This window comes from Acanthopagrus latus, chromosome 22 (genome assembly GCF_904848185.1).
Source record: "Acanthopagrus latus isolate v.2019 chromosome 22, fAcaLat1.1, whole genome shotgun sequence".
In the NCBI taxonomy this organism is placed as follows: Eukaryota; Metazoa; Chordata; class Actinopteri; order Spariformes; family Sparidae; genus Acanthopagrus; species Acanthopagrus latus.
The window spans coordinates 15,270,867-15,288,749 of NC_051060.1; the positions used below are offsets into that span (position 1 = coordinate 15,270,867).

General features: G+C 45.1%; 1 protein-coding gene across 2 annotated transcripts in view; it reads left to right on the top strand.

The window, feature by feature from the left end:
• Positions 1-1,096: 1,096 nt before the first annotated feature.
• The window catches only part of stxbp5a (syntaxin binding protein 5a (tomosyn)), a 98,913-nt gene continuing 82,126 nt past the window's right edge, over positions 1,097-17,883 (top strand). For both annotated transcript variants that reach the window (XM_037087353.1, XM_037087354.1), the window contains exons 1-3: positions 1,097-1,476; positions 1,657-1,806; positions 4,691-4,788. In XM_037087353.1, the coding sequence (XP_036943248.1) occupies positions 1,669-1,806; positions 4,691-4,788 (236 nt within the window). In that variant the 5' untranslated portion in view covers positions 1,097-1,476; positions 1,657-1,668. The remainder of the gene's footprint in view (positions 1,477-1,656; positions 1,807-4,690; positions 4,789-17,883) is intronic.

Sequence of the window (17,883 nt, forward strand, 5' to 3'; positions counted from 1 at the left end):
GCTTCAGGAAGAGGATTTATATCACAGTCTTTGTTGCGCAGAAAACGTAAAGATTAGTAGAATAATCATCCCGACGTCTCTGACGCAGAGGAGTTATCCTCGTCATTACTCATGACATTATTGCAGCAGCGCCAAGGGAGCCACGAGGCCCTGACACTCATCTTCCATTAGGATTTGATAGAAAGACATACCAAGCTGGTAAACGATGCAGAACCACCTGTTCTAAATGTCGAACAGAATCCACAGCAAAACGAGCGCAGTATCAAATAAAGACACCGTTTTTTATCCCCTGTGATATCTGATGCTTCCAGGTCGAGCCCGGCTCAGGGGCCTTTTCCCCCCCCCAAAACCCATCCCTGTCTGAGATGCTCTTCATCATGAGATGCATGCAGTCACACTTGCAGCTGTGGAAGGGTTCTCCATATTAAGAGGGAGGACGGGGGCTGCCACCGTGAGCAGGAAGCAGCCGTCACCATGGATACTGACAGAAGCATTGCTTGCTCAGCTGTTGGGGTTATTCATCGCACCGGTTACCAAATCAATGTGCTACATCACCCAACACATGGAGGACAAAAGTGATGCTTTTTAACATCACCAGATTTTCATTGATTTGATTGACTTATTTGTTTATTTATTTATTCTAAACCCAGCATATACATTTAGTTCAAGGGAAACGTATCACATCCATTTAGCGTTTCTCCACTTCTTCAGTCCAGGAAAGGCATGACGTGGTAGTCTGCTTCCAGTTGATGGTTTGAGGTGGCCTTTATATAATAATATGGAGGAGAAAACAAATCCAAGCCAGCACACATGCAGTGGATGGAGGCTGATGGGTGTGCTGGGTAAAAAAAAAAAAAAGAAAAAAAAAAGAGAGAATATCTGACGCTCTCAAACGCTGCAACATCAACAACAAGCATCAGGCCAGGTGCAGTGGAGCAAAACCTACTATGCGTGAGAGGATGGAGGGAAGGAGGGGAGGGAGGGATGGAGGGCGGCGTTGTCGCTGGGGGCAGATGAAAGAAAGAGAGAGAGAGAGAGAGAGAGAGCTAGCAAGGTGGCGGGATTTGCGTTGAAGCCTCTGCTCTGCCAGACATGCGCAAGAGCGTCAGCAGCAGCAGCAGCAGCAGCATCACCGCCACTGCGCTGCGTTTCCGCCTTGGCTGAGCGGCGCACACAAGCCCGAGAGGGGAGGGGAGGGACGCCGAGGAGACGAGCGGAATCACCGAGACGCAGTGGGGGCACGGCACGGCACTGCACGGATTCCGAGCGAATTCTACAAACGACGCGCCAAAGAATAACAACAACCCCATCATCATCATCATCATCACCATCAGCAGCAGCAGCAGCAGCAGCAGCACCAGAAGCAGCAGCACCACCACCAAAAATTAAAAACCGACGCGCCAAGGAGCGAACCTGTGCGGTGCGCGCCCGATACTTCCAGCATGGAGACTGCGCTAAAAAACAGGCACTAAAAATGTGAGATTATACAGAGGATATATTAGAAGGGGGAGAGAGAGAGAGAGAGAGAGAGAGAGAGAGAGAGAGAGAGAGCGTGTATGTGTGTGCGTGTTTGTGCGTGTGTGTGTGAGAGAGAAAGTGGCTATTCCCCCCCCTTTTTCATCTTGTGCGGGTGATCTCCAATTGTGTGCTCCGCAGTCTGAGAAAAAAATGAAGAAGTTCAACATCAGGAAGGTGCTGGACGGCTTGAAAGAGGTGTCCTCCTCCACCCCGTCCGTCCAAGTGGGGCCACAGGAGAACCATCTGATCCAGGAGACCATCCAGTCCGAGCATTTCCAGCTGTGCAAGGTGGGCGAGTCTGACGCTTCATCTTTATTTGTATTTATTTATTAAATCTGCACCGGAGTTCATTCTCCGATTAATCATCTAGACCTATTTATTTATTTATTTATTTATCAATCTATATCGATCAGTCACAGTTTGCACTGCGCTTATCCCGTCTCAGGATACAGCAGGTGCGTGTGAGCTCCACACAATAAATGAATCAATGGGCAGCGTGTTTTTTTTTTTTTTTTTTTTTTTTTTTTTTTTTGTGCTCCTCTAAACTCAACAGAGGCAGAACACCTGCCAGCTGGAGGTGTATTTATCTAACATTTGGTGAGGGTCAGGATCATTAAAGGGCGCTGCTGGTGCGCGCTGTGTAGCGTTTGCGCAAACTGTATGGCGACAGAACTGTAAATAAAAAAAAAAAAAAAAAAAACATTTGCAAGTTTTCCTGAGCGGTTTGCATGTGTTGAGGATGTGTCTCAAAAACCCAGTGGTGATATCATAGGGTGTCATCCCCTTGTGGAAATGCCTTGGATCGCTCTGTGTGTGCTTGGCATGAACTGTCATATCGAGGGGTTGGGCCAAACTGATCCCCTCTTGCATAATCCGCTGGGTTTGGATTAGCAGAATGGTGCTTTATGGTTCATGTGTGTGTGTCTCTCTCTGTACATGTTCCTCTATCCCCTCTGGCAGACACACCTCTCACACTACCTCAGACACACACACACACACACACACACACACACACACACCCTACTTTACCCCCAGATCATCGATCCATTCGGGACTGATGGCGCCTGAAGTGAGTGTTCACAAAAAATAGGAAGAGAACCAACTCACCCTGCTCCGTCTGCTCCGGCCACCACAGCGGATGGATGCATGGATGGTTGCATGAGGAGGCGAATAAACACTCCTGCTATTTATGTGCATGCTACATCTGCCCCCCCCCCCCCAAAAAAAAAGAAAAATCTGTAATGTTCAATCAGGATTTTCCCCCAAGTGTGCTCTAATGGTTTGGTGTAGCCTTTTTATAGACACCACTGTGTGCTCGCTATCGATCTCCTCTGCATGTTTAACCGGCAAAGGCTTGTTTGTGAATTCTCTCTCAGGCTCTTAACGTAAAATCGCCCTGTGTCTACGAGGTATTTTCAGGCTGGTGAGGTTGTGTGTTTCTTATTGCGCTCTTACTTTTAGATCTGCTAGCAGGCAGTGGTCTCGTCTGAGTCTGTATGTGCCTCTGGAGGTCAACATCATGATAAAGCGATGTGATTGCTGTCGACCATCCAAACACTTACGTAAGGTGCCAAAGGGTTTTGGTTTGGTTATAACCTCTTTCTGGGTTAGAGTTATGTTTTAACCCAAACCTAAACCATTTTGGGCCTTTGTGATGACCATGATGGAGTCATATGATTGTTGCTTGTTGTAATCCGATTGTTGATCCAGACAGTAAAATAAGGTGCAGAAGGTTTAAGTCTGGGTTGAAACCTAACCCTAATCCTTTTGTGGGGTTTTTGACCTTTCGTAAAGTCATACAGTGGTTGTCTGCTTTACACCAACAACCATTTGAACTCTGAACACAAGGTGTGAAATGTTTATGTTTGTGATGCACCCCAACCCTAACACAGACCCCTTTATAGGGTTGTTGTTAGGGATAGGGTAAGGGTTGCGTTTTAACCCAAATCCTGGACCATGATAGAGCCATACAGCACCAATAATTATCCCAACCCTGCCTTTGTACCCAAACCCGTTCTGCAGGGACAGGGTTAGGATTTGATTATAACCCAAACCTAACCCTGCTGCACCTTTTGTATCACTAAAGAGTCATTTGATTGTTGTCCAACCACTAACATAAGGTGCACAAGGTTTTGGCTTGGGTTAAACCTTAACCCTAACCCTGCAGAAGGCTAAGGATTAGTCTAGATCAAAGGCTGGGGCAGATCACCTTTTAAGAACTGCAATCATCAGTCTTCAGAAGTAATAAGTCAAGAGTGCCTGAAGTCAAAACTATAAAACGAGATAACACAATCTAGGGTCAAGTCAACACACCTGAGGGCTCAGGGGATATTGTGGTTTACTGGCTGGCAAGAGCAGCACAGAGATTGCGGGTTTGATTGACACTACAGCCGAAGTATGTCTGCCAGCAGCCAGGCGTCTGATTGAAGTCTCTTTGGACAACACTCCATCCTTCTTCCAGCACCTTCGCTGTCTGCGTGGACACAAACTCCCTGTAATGTTTCTCTGCGAGGAAGGCAGGTGTCTCTGCTGCACTGAGTGCTTCTTATGTAACGTGCTTTAGCCTTCTGCCGCTAAGCAAACAAATCCAACAGCCCACCACCGGCTGACTGATGCCATAAAGCGAAAGTCACACTCACACAAACATACAGGAGGGTGGACAAGGAACAGAAACACCTAACACTTTAACGCTGGCCAATAGAAGACCCTGCAACAAACCATAGCCAAATGCTCCTTATGGGTGTGTTTTCCAGGTTTTTTTAAAAATTATTTTTATTTCCAGACTTCAGTGTAATCACGACCTCATGTGGGAGGCAGTAAGTGAAGGAAAACTAGATAAAAAGAGAGAAATGAGTGAGAGAGAGGAAATCTCAAAATAGGCTCATGATTATAAAAGGATCCTGAAATGCAAAGCCAAATATCCAGGAATGAACAGGGTGACTGTGCACGGAAAGCGCGTCTTTTTGTTCCTCTTTTTCATCCTCTTTTCATCCTGCGATTTCAGGCTTTACATTTGTGTTTCATCACACTTTCCTCATCCATCTGGGACCATTTGTTTACCACAAAAAAAAAAAAAATCACGTGTGTGACATCCTTTGACAAAACAACACCCCCGCTGTGAAATTCAAATTGATATACTCTCTCTAATGCAGTCTGTTTTTCCATCTCTCAGACCGTCCGTCATGGCTTTCCCTATCAGCCGTCATCCATGGCTTTTGACCCGGTGCAGAAGATACTGGCCATCGGGACCCAGAGCGGGGCTCTCAGATTGTATCCTTTCAGTTGCCATCGAGCTGTTATAGGTTACTGTGGCCTGTCGCAGCTTTTTTAGGTCCCTGCATCCCTGGGAGGCAGCGGCAGCAGAAGCAGGTAAGTGAACAGATGTCTGAGGACCTATAGTCAGATGCTGATGTACACTGTTGGGGTCTTCAGGGTATTTGTAGAGTTGCCAAAGAAGTTTGGTCGCATTCATCGTTTGCCAGTCACCTTGAGATCAGTATGTGCTTGTGAGCTTCGGAATCAAGAATAAACTCTTTGTGTTAAAGGTGCAGTCTGTAAGACAGTTGAATACCAATCAAATACTGATTCTTTGGGATGGCGTATGCCCCGACCTACAATCCCAAAGAGCCTTTATTTGATAACTTGGGGATGAGATTACAAAATCAACTTTCTTACAAATCAGACCTTGGAAGTTGAGGTAGACAGTTCTTGGGAAAGATACAGATGGTGGCCAATTTCAATGAAATAACCAGCAAAATCATTCTGCTCTCTGGAATGATCCAAATTCTCCCACTGATAGAACTGATTCACAAATTTTTACATTCTCATCAACCCATTGAATGACCACTCGTGCCCAGTACTGTAATGTCGCTCAACTCATTGATTCTAGACTTCCATTTGTTTTGTCGCCCATCTGCAGTAGATTGTTGAGTCTTATTCCCATATCGTCAAATACTGACACTTTGTGTTGGTATTCAGATCGAGTCTACTGGGATGGTGGTCAACCCCCACCAAGTGTTTGTATTGCACGACTTGGGAATACGACTCAACAATCAACTACAATGCTGTAGAATTATCTGCTTCAACTTTAAAGAAAGTTGTGAACGCTTTTGTGTCTCATTCACAACTCATCAAATACTGATGCTTTGAGATTGTAGTTCAGGTCTTGCTATCCCAAAGACAAGTTTGGACCGCTCACATATTGGACCTCTAACTGCCAGATTCCAGATGCTGTCACTCGATAAGAAAAAGCTTAAACCATAGACCGAGAAAAGGCTTGACTCAACCACATTTTAGCTGCTCTTACCGCCATTACCTCACTGCAGCGCATGAGGTCACACAACTTAAATCATAAGAAATGTCATTTAAAGTCCACATTTTAGCCATTCAGCTTGAGAGAATGAGCAGCTGAAGTAGCTCGTGTTGGCTTGCCTGCATTATGAGGACGTTTACACAAACAGGGACGACAGCTTGCGCTGAAATGGCACTGCAGGGAGTCGTATAGCTTCAGAGAACGCCTGCGAGCTCGTCTGTGTCAGGCTGCTTTTACAGGTCCTCCATGTGTTCTCCTGCCTGTCCGACAACCTTTGCCAGCTCGTTACGGTGTGATGAAGAGCTGTCCTGCTTGGCTGTGCCTCGCTCCCCCCTGCTGGCAGCCATGACTGTGACTCAGCCTCGTTCACCTGGTGCTGGAAAGGTGAGGACAGAAACAGAGACGCTCTCGGGTGGGGGAGGGTGGAGGTTGAGTCTACAAAGCCGTGTAGCCTACCAGACTAATGCATGAGAAGATAGGAGATGAAATCCCTCCACTGGTGAAAGTGCTGGGTCTGAGCTGATGCAGGAACTGGTGAATAAGCTTAATGGGGCTTATGTCTCGCTGGCAGCTACATTACTCCAGCGAACTTCAGGCTGGCTAAACCCCGCAGTGCAAAAGCAGCCGATAGCTGATCGGCCTAGAGATCAAAAATCGCTTCTCCGAGATGGGGTGAAGTGATTTTGTCTGATGGTTCCTACGAGCCGAAACTGGCCACTTTGAAAATCGGATGAACAAAGGATTCTCTCTCGTGTGTTTGAGTGATGTGCATCAGATAGAGTCTTGTCTGAGTCAGAGGAAGGTGAATTGGGAGTCACCCATCTATTCTTTGTCTCTCCTCCTGTGTGATTTGCTGTTTAGTCAGCCCCGTCTCTTTATCTGATGACGATGATACTGGTGTGGCGCAGGCGAAGGCCGAATAATGGAGAGTTCATGACTCACATTTTGTTGTGTTGCAGCTTTTTTTTCGCAGCTCACTGTGTTTAAGTTAAAGCTCCAGCAGGTGGTAGATTTACAGACATCCTCAGACACCTGGACTGATACACATCTCCATCCTGCAGAGCAGTATTTTTAATTTTTTTTGTAGTTAGCGGCAGCTCGCAGCTATCTTGTCCGCGACATGTTTGTGTGTATGTCTGTTTGTTTGCCTGGCTGGCCTGCCAGGACATTTGGCTGCACCTCTCTCCCATGGAGGATTACAGGAAGTGGCAGATCAAGGGCCTCAGCCTGGCAGCGTAGCAGAGGACTGAGAATTACAGCAGGAGCAGGAGGTGTGCGTGGATGTGTGTGCGAGCAAATATGCGCCGACGATGTCTGCGTGCGTGCGCGAATCCTCCAAGGAGGCGACTGATCCCTCCAGCCACAAAGCCAATCACTGCTGTGATCCCCCCAAAAAAACTGTCCCGTGTTTGATGCTCACCACTGACTCTGCTGCTGCTCCCACTGTCCAGCTGGGGAGATGACAATGTCCCTTTGGTGCTGTTTGGAGGCGGGAAAGAGGAGAATAGAGGAAGATGTTGGCTGGAGAGGACAGGCCCCAATTGACGAGGGAGAGCAGACAGGGAATAGAAAGGAAAAAGTGAGAGAGGCAGGCTATCCCCTGCTTCAAGATCTAATGGCCAAGAATAGAATCCTTATTGATCTGTGTGTGGTAATGCACTGAGACAGATATGCCCAAGTGGACACACACACACACACACACACACACACACACACACACACACACACACACACACACATACTGCTGCAAACCCTTTTCTGCATAATATCCCAGCAGCGGGAAAAAAAAGAAGTCGTGAGCATTTTGGAAAACAGGTTTTCGCTTTGCAAGCAGTCCGCGCATATTAGCCCTCCATCGGATTAGTGGTGTAATTTCAAAAATAAGCAGAAGTGCTGTGTTCTCAAATGCTGAATGGAGAAAAAAATAAAAAGCTTCAATGATTCGGGATATTGAGACAAAGTGTTCGTAGTAGAAAGAGGGAGGGCTGCAAGAAGCACTAGGAATCTTACTCCATTACTCGTTCCGTTCGCCCCTTTATTTCTCGACCAGATGGAACAGAACTTGCTATCACTTTCTCCCTCATACAGCTCAACGCAGACTCAAGACTCCTGGGCCATCAGTTTAATGGCGGTACTATTAAACCACATCAGCAGCAGGTTGTTGACACAGAGCGCTGGTATCATAAAGTCAGCAACAAGAGACCAAAAAGGTGGGGCTAATTCAACATAATGAGCTGCATCAACCACATAATGTAACAACGTTATGGACCTCCATCAGAGCTGAGCAGGATGTTAATTGAGATCCTTCGGCCCCTTGATGAAAAGATTACATTTGCCAAAGCAGACAATCCTTATCAGAGGGGAAACACTTGTTATAGTATGTCATGAGAGAAAAAGAAAAGTCATTCAAATATCCTGCCTCTTGCTTATTGATTAAAGGTGCAATGTTTTGGTTTCCAACATTCAAAGATGAACCGAAATTAGATTCTGAAGAAATAATTACTGATAATATTTTCATGTCATGTCGAGGACATCTTTTCATTGTGTTACAGAGAGGTCTATGAAAGTCAGCACACTAATCAGCTAGCTCCCAGGCTAGTTTGTAACTCTAGATGCAGCAGTCAGAACAACGACAACGCTCTCCTGCTTGTTCGGAGTCAGCTTGTACGACCGATAGCTGCACAGCTAACCGAGCTAACTAGCTAATGGAGGCTACGGTTACCGGTAACTCAGGTGATATACTGCCCCCTGTTTGTTTGCTGTATGAATTTTACCGGCCTGTTCTTACATACTGCACGTGTAGAACATTATGTGCCTGTATGTAGACACATTCTTACACTGCGGGAAAATGGAAATATAATCACCATCAGTAACTTGAAGGGCCGGGAATGGAAAATCAGCATTTTATTTTCTGTACTTAATCATCATTTTTGCTTATTTGGGACTGTATTTGATAAAGTTCTTGTTCATATGTCTGTAAACACGATTCACTGGGGTTAGGGTTAGGGTACCTTATGACAATGGTGCCTAAAGATTTTAAACAACACACAGGGCTTGCATGTAGTACTTTTTAACAACAAGCAGTCCAGGGTTTGGACAAGATTCCATCTGGAATGTAAACATGAGTTTTGTCCTTATTCGAAAAACAGTCACCACACTTGATAATTGAAATTTATACTCTGCCGGTTCCATTTGTGTGTTAAAGGCAAGGCATAATGTGGGCGGAAATTAGTAAATTTTCTCAGAGCACTGTGTAATGGGAAACTCTGCCACTCCCTGACAGAAAACATGGTGCTCGGACCTTATTGGATGATTTTGGCAGATTAACCGGCGTCAAACCAGATTTATTTCCGTGTGTGTGTGTGTGTGTGTCGCGTGTGTGTGTCGCATGTGTGTGCGTTTTTTGCTGGGTGGTCTGCGCCTGCGAGTGTGTGACAATGCGGCGGTTCACCAGAGAGATGGCTCTTTACTGGTGGCGGCCAGGAGAGATGGCAGCGCCATAACTCAGAGATGCCGTGTGAGCCGGCAATAGATCAAATTGTCACTCCATGCTCCGCCAGATTATCTCATCGGCAGGCGCAGGACATCATAGGACACACATACAGATGGGGGCACACACACACACACGCACACACATGCGCACACACACCATTATTATTCTGGGGATAGACATTTGGAGATGGCAGAGCTAATGTCAATACAAATGTTAAATACTGTATGTGTGCTGGCTTACACTGCTATGTACCAGCTGATTTAGTACAGTCATGAGGTGCTTGAACTTTTTAGTCCACTACATTTAGCCGTATTGGTGACTCTCACTTTTACCAAAGCAATATTTTAACCTGATATCTTCACTTTTGCTCAAGAACGACCTCTGAGCACTTTGTACAACTGTGTTTCGTACACGCACATCTAAGCACACATGCTCTGCAGTAACTGCTGCCGTAGCGCAGACCGACTCTGGCGTATCTTCATCGTCAGTCTTCGCTCTGATTCGCTCGGTAGCGCTCGAGTCTTCGTCTCCGGTCACAGGAGAACCTCACTGAGCTCCCCGACCGGCCGGCTGATTGGAATCAGTTAAAGTGTTGAAATAGAAAATCTCAGCTCGGCAGCGGCGGTTTTGAATTTCATTGTTATTTTACATACATATGAAAGCGTTTCAGTCGCTGCTTACCATCGCCAGAGAGCCTCGCAGCGTGTGTGTGTGTGTGTGTGTGTGTGTGAGCGGACATTTCTCTTTGTGAATGATTTTCAATGTATGTGAGAAATTCCCGAAGGATTCTGATGTGATATAAGCTCATGTTTCACAGAGTAGTTCACAGATGCCTCTAACAGCACGCTGACTGTATATAGCTCCTACATCTGCGATGGCGGTAATGGATTTAGATGGCAAAGAGTGATTACAGTCACTCTCTGGCCTCCTCGGAGCCTTCAGAGACAGTGGTGGGAAAAAAAATTGCTCGTGTGGAGCTCTGATTTCAGGTCACAGATCATTTGCGTATTCATTTATTCTTCTATCTGTTTTCTTGCATCTTTATCCCCCCCCACCCCCTTCCCTCTCTTTGCTTTCCAGCCAGTCGCTGGGCCAACTCTTCTAGATGGCTCTCCATAGTGCAGACCGGGCCTGGGGTTGTGTGTTTGTGCTCGGTTATGCAATGTGCCGCTGCAAAGACGAGGCCGACTGAGACAGCAACAGTCTCATCAAAGGAGCTAAGCCGCCGCCTGCCGCCGCCGCTGTGTTGTGCGCAGTATGTCGAGCATCCACGCGCGCTAAATGCACACATCTGTTTTCATTTACCATAATGCTAACCCTGTTGTGACTTCGAGGACAAAAAAGAAAAAAATCACCGCTGCGTCACAGGTTAGCGGGGCGGCTAGCTGGAAGAGGAGAGAGGTATCACACGAAATCAAGCGGGATTAGTGTCTCATCTCGCCGGCTGACCTCATTTTACTTTTCACACGAGTGGGGACGGGGATTGGGGGAAGAGGAAGAGGAAGAAGAGGGAGTGTAGCTCGAAATGAAGGATGTCAATCCGATTGAGAGAGTTGAACGGTGGGAGTGTGTTTAAAGAGTCGGCCAGATGGTGTTTTTTTTTTTTTTTTCTTTTAGAAGTGGTTGTAAGTAGTGTCCGTGGCGAGATCACCAGAGGGCTGCAGAGACGTGGCTTTCATGTCAGTCTGGTGCATGTGGGCTTTACACCATTCCTGGAACAGAAAGTGTGTGTGTTTGTGTGTGTGTGTGTGTGTGCCTGTGGATGTTTTGTGTACCTGTTTGCTGTAGTGAAGCACTCTTAATAAAAGACCCCTTGTGTACCTGGTTTCATCTTTCATGCTCTCCAAAAAGCACTCAGCTCCCTCCGTTCACTCGGTTCTTAGAAATGGAAAAAACAAATTTCGCTGTGTCAGTGGCACAGCAACGTAGCCGCCCGCTTCCCTCCGTCCAATATCCTGACAGCGTGTCCTGCTTAAGTCCTTTAGCCTTGACAAGTCCCAAATGGGGATCCGGGTTTAGGATGATTAAAGTTGTGCTGCCATGTTGCTCCTCTTTAATAATTTAGTGTACATTTAACTCTGGCTTTTTTACTCCCAGGGGCGCTCTGTGCCCCTTATATCCACCTAGTGTTAGCTCTGCGTGTCTGTTTGCATGTCGAAGTGAGACATATGACTTTGAAGGGTTTGTTATGCTTCTCACTAATGGAGAATATGCACATACAGATAAAAAGAAGAAAAAAACCCCACATCAGTGCGGAGACGTCTACAGCCTCTCTCCCTCCAGTGAGTCATCGCGATTCAAGAAGCGATGGGATATTTTTGTTCGCTTGAAAGTAATGTTATTGGAGGACAAGGGATCTTGATGACCTGGAGAAGGTTAACAGCGAAGGGGCTGCTGTCGGGGATGAATACTAAAGACGTTTTGTCCAGAACAGAGTGTGCTCTTGGCCCCCCGTCATCAAGGGTTTTTTTTTGTAAATTGGGTACAACATTTGACCAAAGCTCCATTTAACATTTATTTAAGCTTGATATAGAGGGAAATAATGAATGCTCAGAAAGCGCTGTCTGCATAGAAAGCAAGCTGCAGTCTTGTGTGTGTGTGTGTGTGTGTGTGTGTGTGTGTGTGTGTGTGTGTGTGTGTGTGTGTGTGTGTGTGTGTGGGTGTGTGGGTGAGATGCAGAGCAGCAATGACAGAGAGGTCACCAACCTGTGCGCTAATTTTTCCCAGCAGACGACAGGCAACGCTTGAGTGGCCTCATCGTAAATACCCAGTGTCGTACGGGCCGCAAAGAATAAATTGGTTCATATTTGAACGCGTGCACTCAAGAGGGCGTGCCCGCTGCACCCGCTGCACCCGCTGATGGTTGGCTCTATTCTGCCTGCTCGTGGATGGGTGACAGTGTTTTGAACAGCCAAATTATAGAGCGTTCGCTGCTCCAGGATTGCTCATAATGCTTTTGAAGCGCTAATTAGATAGCATTTTATTGAAAGTAGGCACCGAAATACCCAAAAATGACTTTCGGTGATGGATGCCGCAGTTTTGTATGCATTGTTTCAAATACAGTTTGTGTCATCTCAGATAGGAAGTGTAGAGAATTTGACCAGTTCTTTATTGAGAAGACTTTTAAGGTCATTACAGCTAGAATATCATTCTCATGTCATTCCATACTTAGTTGTTGTTCTTGATTGATGTGATTTGAGATCACAATAGCATCATTTAACAAAAAAAAGGTCTGAAAAGGCAAAGGAAGAAGAACTTTCATATATTCTGCCTGGATTAAAGAATCGGTCTTAAGTGACTTGCTGACTTCATTTTCAAAGTGAGTCTAAAGTTGAGGGGATCTTTTTTGCTGCTGCTGTGTCAGTGTCATCCATTTCTCGGTAGCTACTTTTCATGATTGTGGCCAGATAACTGGTTAGCTGCTAGCTGGGTAACTAGCTAGCTTGCTGTCTATGTAGGATGATGACTGCAAGAGTTTTAACTCTTGGTACAAGGCTCTGAGTGGGAGGATGAGTGGTTGGCCTGCTGGCCATCCCCCCGTTGGCAAAATGATCAAAATGCATCCCCCTTGATAACCTGCCCCTGCCCTGTCGGTATACCTAGAATGTGATGTATTTTTAATAAAAAGTGTTCTTGTTAAAAGCCTTGAGGATTATCAGGACAAAGTCAAAACTGTGGAGGCGGATGACTGGATGACACACAGGACTCTCCATTAGGACATTGGGCTCCAAGTCACACCTCATGTTAACTTGTAATGTTTGGATTTGCCGGTAGTTGATCATTTTCATTTATTTTTTTCATTTCTTCTTGTGGTGAGGAAGAGGTCATGGTTTGAGTTCAAACTGATCTGTCATGAGGACCTCTGGGTCATGCAGTCATGGACCTTTTCATGCTCGGCTAGAGTCATTGAGTACTCGCTAGCCCGTTGCACAGTAGAACTAACCAATCGCGGTGCATTAGGCTGGGGGTCGGCAAAACTGTCTTGAGTGAGCCTCCAGTGATCCCAGAACTATACTTACATGAGCTGTTGAACATACCGCAGAGGTTGGAAGCAATTTAGAGTTTTGGAACCAGTCTAGTACTGACTATGTTTCAGCTCCTTCCTATATGACTTCGCTGTGAAAATGTTGCCCTGATCCCAAATCTAAGCGATATTGTTGGTGAGTACGACTAAGAATGGAGCGGTGTTGTAGAGTGATCTAACCCTTTTCCTGTGTAGTACTCTTGGAAACAGACTTGCTGCACCCCAAGGCCTGCACCTCCTCAGCAGTGTCAACCAGGGACACAGGGCGCCGGCAGCCACTTTTGATTTATGACAGCCTTTTCCTTCACACAACTGCCTTTTCAGCATTGCTGGGGCCACTTGTGAAGACCATGTACCTTCTGTATTGATTCTTGCTCATATTAGTCCCAGTCAATATGCTTCTCTACTGTATCAGTGCTCTCGTGAGGATTTGACCGCTGTCCGGTCCCCACACCACAGAGGTGCCTTATCATCAAGAGTCAAGTTTCCAAAGTAAATGAGCCTGTGCATTCTATTGAACTGGTTCCGCGTCACAGTGCGCGGCTGCTTAAATCATGAGTTATGGTACATGTACATTAGCATGTGGTTACACTATACCGCCTATTGATTTTCAAATTGCGGTTCGTTTGTAAGTCTGAGGCTTTCATTATCGTGACACTTTGGTGAACCCCCCCGAGGATTAAATGCTTCTAAAGTCGAGCTAACAGCAATTTCGTTGCAAGTGTCAAAACTAAAACAAATGATCCAGGTCGCCCTTTGCCTATAAATAAATCCGCGTTGGGCCGATTGCCAAGTACTTGTGTTTTGCAACTGGCCCTGAGCAGATTATGGCATGTATGGATAGTTCTCGCTTGTCCACTGATATAAATATCACTTCCTCATATATGCTGTAAATCCAGCGTCTCAGTGAGATGTCACTGTCATGTATCAAATTGCACATGACAGCGACAGAGAGCTCGTTGTCTGAGATCAATTCAAATGCATTTTTGAGGTTTAATGAGAGTACGATGCCTTCACTGTACACAGTGCTGGATTGTCGAGGACGTGTTTGTCCACAGGTCTGGCCCTTTCTGTCATTCCTGCTGTCTAGTCGAGACAGAATTGAAATGCGAGGTTAGTTTTTTGTCGGAAAAACGTCATAAAAAAATGAGTAACTGTTTATTCTCAAGGTGACCCGACAGACTCGAACTGAAAAGGCTGCATATGACAAGCTAAAAAATAAGCCGAAGATAAAAGAGTGTCTTCTCAGGTGCTTGTCTGGTTATAGCATTAGTGTCTGGGGCTGAAACTGGGAGGTTTAGCCTGGCATTGTTGTTTAAGAGTTGAAGTGTGGCAGGGTTGAGTCTAACCCCTGCTGTCAGGTTGGCATGGTCCCTGTAAGGTTTACAGAGTCCTCGGTGAAGCGACAGAGATTTTGTCGTCTCATTTTTCTCCGTGCCCTTCACGTGACCTCTACATCTCCAGAGGGCCACACAGCTTAAATAACTGTGAAGTATTCCTCCTCCTTCTTGTATTCTGTTTCTTACTGCATCTCCTGTTTTACCACATGCTGTTTTTCATAAAATCCTCTTTTCTATAATTTGCAATCCCAGGGATATAATTGTAGAGTTGTTTTAGAGTTGTGGGATTTTTCTAATGGGATTTACTGATTTTTCTTGTGTCCCCTGGTGCCCCTGCTGATTCCCCGCAGCTCATTATTTTTGTGTTTCTCCTGTAGGTAATCCTCTGCTTTGTCTCAGGGGACTGTGCTCTCGCTCCCCATTTTAATGCTTCATATATTTCCTTATCATTTGTTTCAATAACCTTCTCCTCTCCCAAGTGCCTTATTCAAACATACAGAGATTAATGTTGCAAGAGGTTATGTGTATGATAATGTTCGCCACATGCACTTCGTTGCCTACCACAGTCACCATGATCTTTCACATGACGGTTCACAGGTATTATCATGATGATTATGTTCACATGATAAATCATTACAGAGCTTCTTCTTATTATTAATGCACATTTATGCCGTGAATGACGTAACATAACATAACAAAACATTACATAACAAATCATAACATAACACAACATAACATGACGTAACAAATTATAACATAGCATATCAAAATATAACATTAAAGAATCAACATAACACAACATAACATATTACAACATAACATAACATAACATGACAGATAATGAATGACAAATCATAGCGTAACATAACATAAATCATAACATAACAAAACAAATGGTAACACATGTATAACTGCGATACATAGCAACATAACTCGCCTCTCTGATCCATTGGCTTTTCAGATTCTTTTCTGCTCATCAGCATGTTGTTCAAGGTTGTTTGCAGTGATAGTGTTATGCATCAGTTAGTCAGGTATACTATAGTGTTCTACTTCAGGAGACCATTGCACCATTGCAGCAAACCCTTTTCCAGAGCTGCTGAGCCAGTTCGGGTTTTAAAGGCGTACAGGCGACAAACCCTGAGCACCTAATGGCCATGGGCTGTGTAAATGGTTGGTTATGACCTTACTAAAATCTAGACGCTCTGTCTCTGTCTGCAAGATCCTCTGCACAGGCGCATACACACATTCACACACATGCATGCACGCACACACACACACAGAGGAGGGAAGACAGAGAGGTTCCCAAGGTACCAGACCTTGAGGAATTGCCTGTCACCGTGTTTGTGTGTGCTGAGATGTGGGGTGTATGTGTGCACCAAGGCTGTGGCAGACAGAGACAGAGCTGTATGTGATTTCAGCTGCATACGTACAGCAGTCGATGTCCTTCCCTGTGCTTCGATTTTAAAGTGCGGTTAGCCTGGGAGATGCTTTAATGTGTGGCAAAACGTTCATCCAGGTGAACCATCTGATCCGACAGACGCGCACGTGATTCTACATCTGTATTCTCCGTCCCAGATGTACAACAGCATTACACAATTTGAGTCTGACTGTTCTATTTCATGCTTTTTACCTTCTTCGCTAAAGGCTAATTTCAACATACTCAACTAAACCAACTCCAGCTGGAGAATATTAGTGTCACTGTCAGTTGCAGCTAACAAGCTTATACCGCAAGTGTGGCCGTGTGGGTAATGTTGCATATGGGCATATTATGGAATACATACTTTAACCAGATTTTTCACTTGCTGCCGTTCTAACTCGGCTACACTCCCCTCAGGCTGAGATAAAGACTTGCTGCATTTACTTTACTCCATTTTGCACGTTAAATGTTTGGTACTGTTTGTGCACAAGCCGAACTAAGTGCTTACAATATTTACCTAAAGATAATATTTGGCACTGCCATTTGTTTCAGTCATGGCTCTGTTCTACCAACAAAAATATCTCTCACCAAGGTGGACAGACCTCTGAAACAGCATTTATTGAGTCATTTAACACTTCCTTTCCCCACTGTCTATGCATGTGTAAAAGAACTAACCAAAGAGGAGTTTGGTTATTGCTGGGTATCGGCTCTTCCCAGTAACAGTACCATGCTATGAAGCCAATTTGATATTGTGGCCAATTTACAGCATCACAGGTACAGCATCATCCAGGTAATTTTATACCAGGGAAGTTGATCATTTTTGGCTTCATGCACCACAGAGCAGTTTTAATAGGAATAATGGGGCCCAGGCTCACAACGTCCATGAGTAGATTCATGGTAGGACTACCAAATTTGCATGATATTTTCCAGCACTTAAGGGCAGGCAAGAGCCCTATTGGCATGGGAAGGTTATTACCTGTGGACCACTGGTAGTTTGTAATAATTGTTGAGGAAAGTGATTGTAATCCTCTGTGAATCTCCCATGTCTGTTTGTATATTGCCTACCGTATTTTGTCAAACATGGAGTTCATGCATTGATATTAGTCCCGTGCAAATCGGCATGTGGGCGATTGGGAGTCGTATTTCTTGTTTAAAACCTCCATTTTCTGTTGTTATACACCAGACGATTAAGAAAGACAACAGCTGTGCGGTGAGATGGGCCATACAGATGACATGAAATGATGACAGAGCAGGTTAGAAGCCTCAAAAGGATTTCGTATTCAGGTACAGCCGCAAAGCACCCGTTACGCGATCTAAAGTGCTGCAAATGTGTATTCATGCTTGTTTCGCATGAAGAAAGTAGATGAAGTAACCTTAATAATGTGGCTCCTGAAAGTTGATGTTACACAGAGCCTTACATACATAGAAGATTATGTCAGTGAGTGGGAGTAAAATACAGACCTTGCCTAACCTGTGTGAATGCTCCACAAGAAAAACAAACAAAGGTGGTAATTTCAAAATCACATAAGGTCCCTTGGTAAAGCTAGTCCCTTGTGAACAGGGGATATGGTTAGCAAAAAGGTTAGCGACCTTCTGAACATAGTGGAGTATTTAAGAACCAGTTATTTCCCTCAGAAGTTGGTGGAGACCAAAGTAGTGTACCAGAGTACTGGACTTTATTAGGTGGACAGAAACGCAAAATGTGACGATATGTTAGCTTTGTTAATCTATATTTTTGAGTAAACCAACAACAAACTGGTACGCCTCAATGCTCGCTTC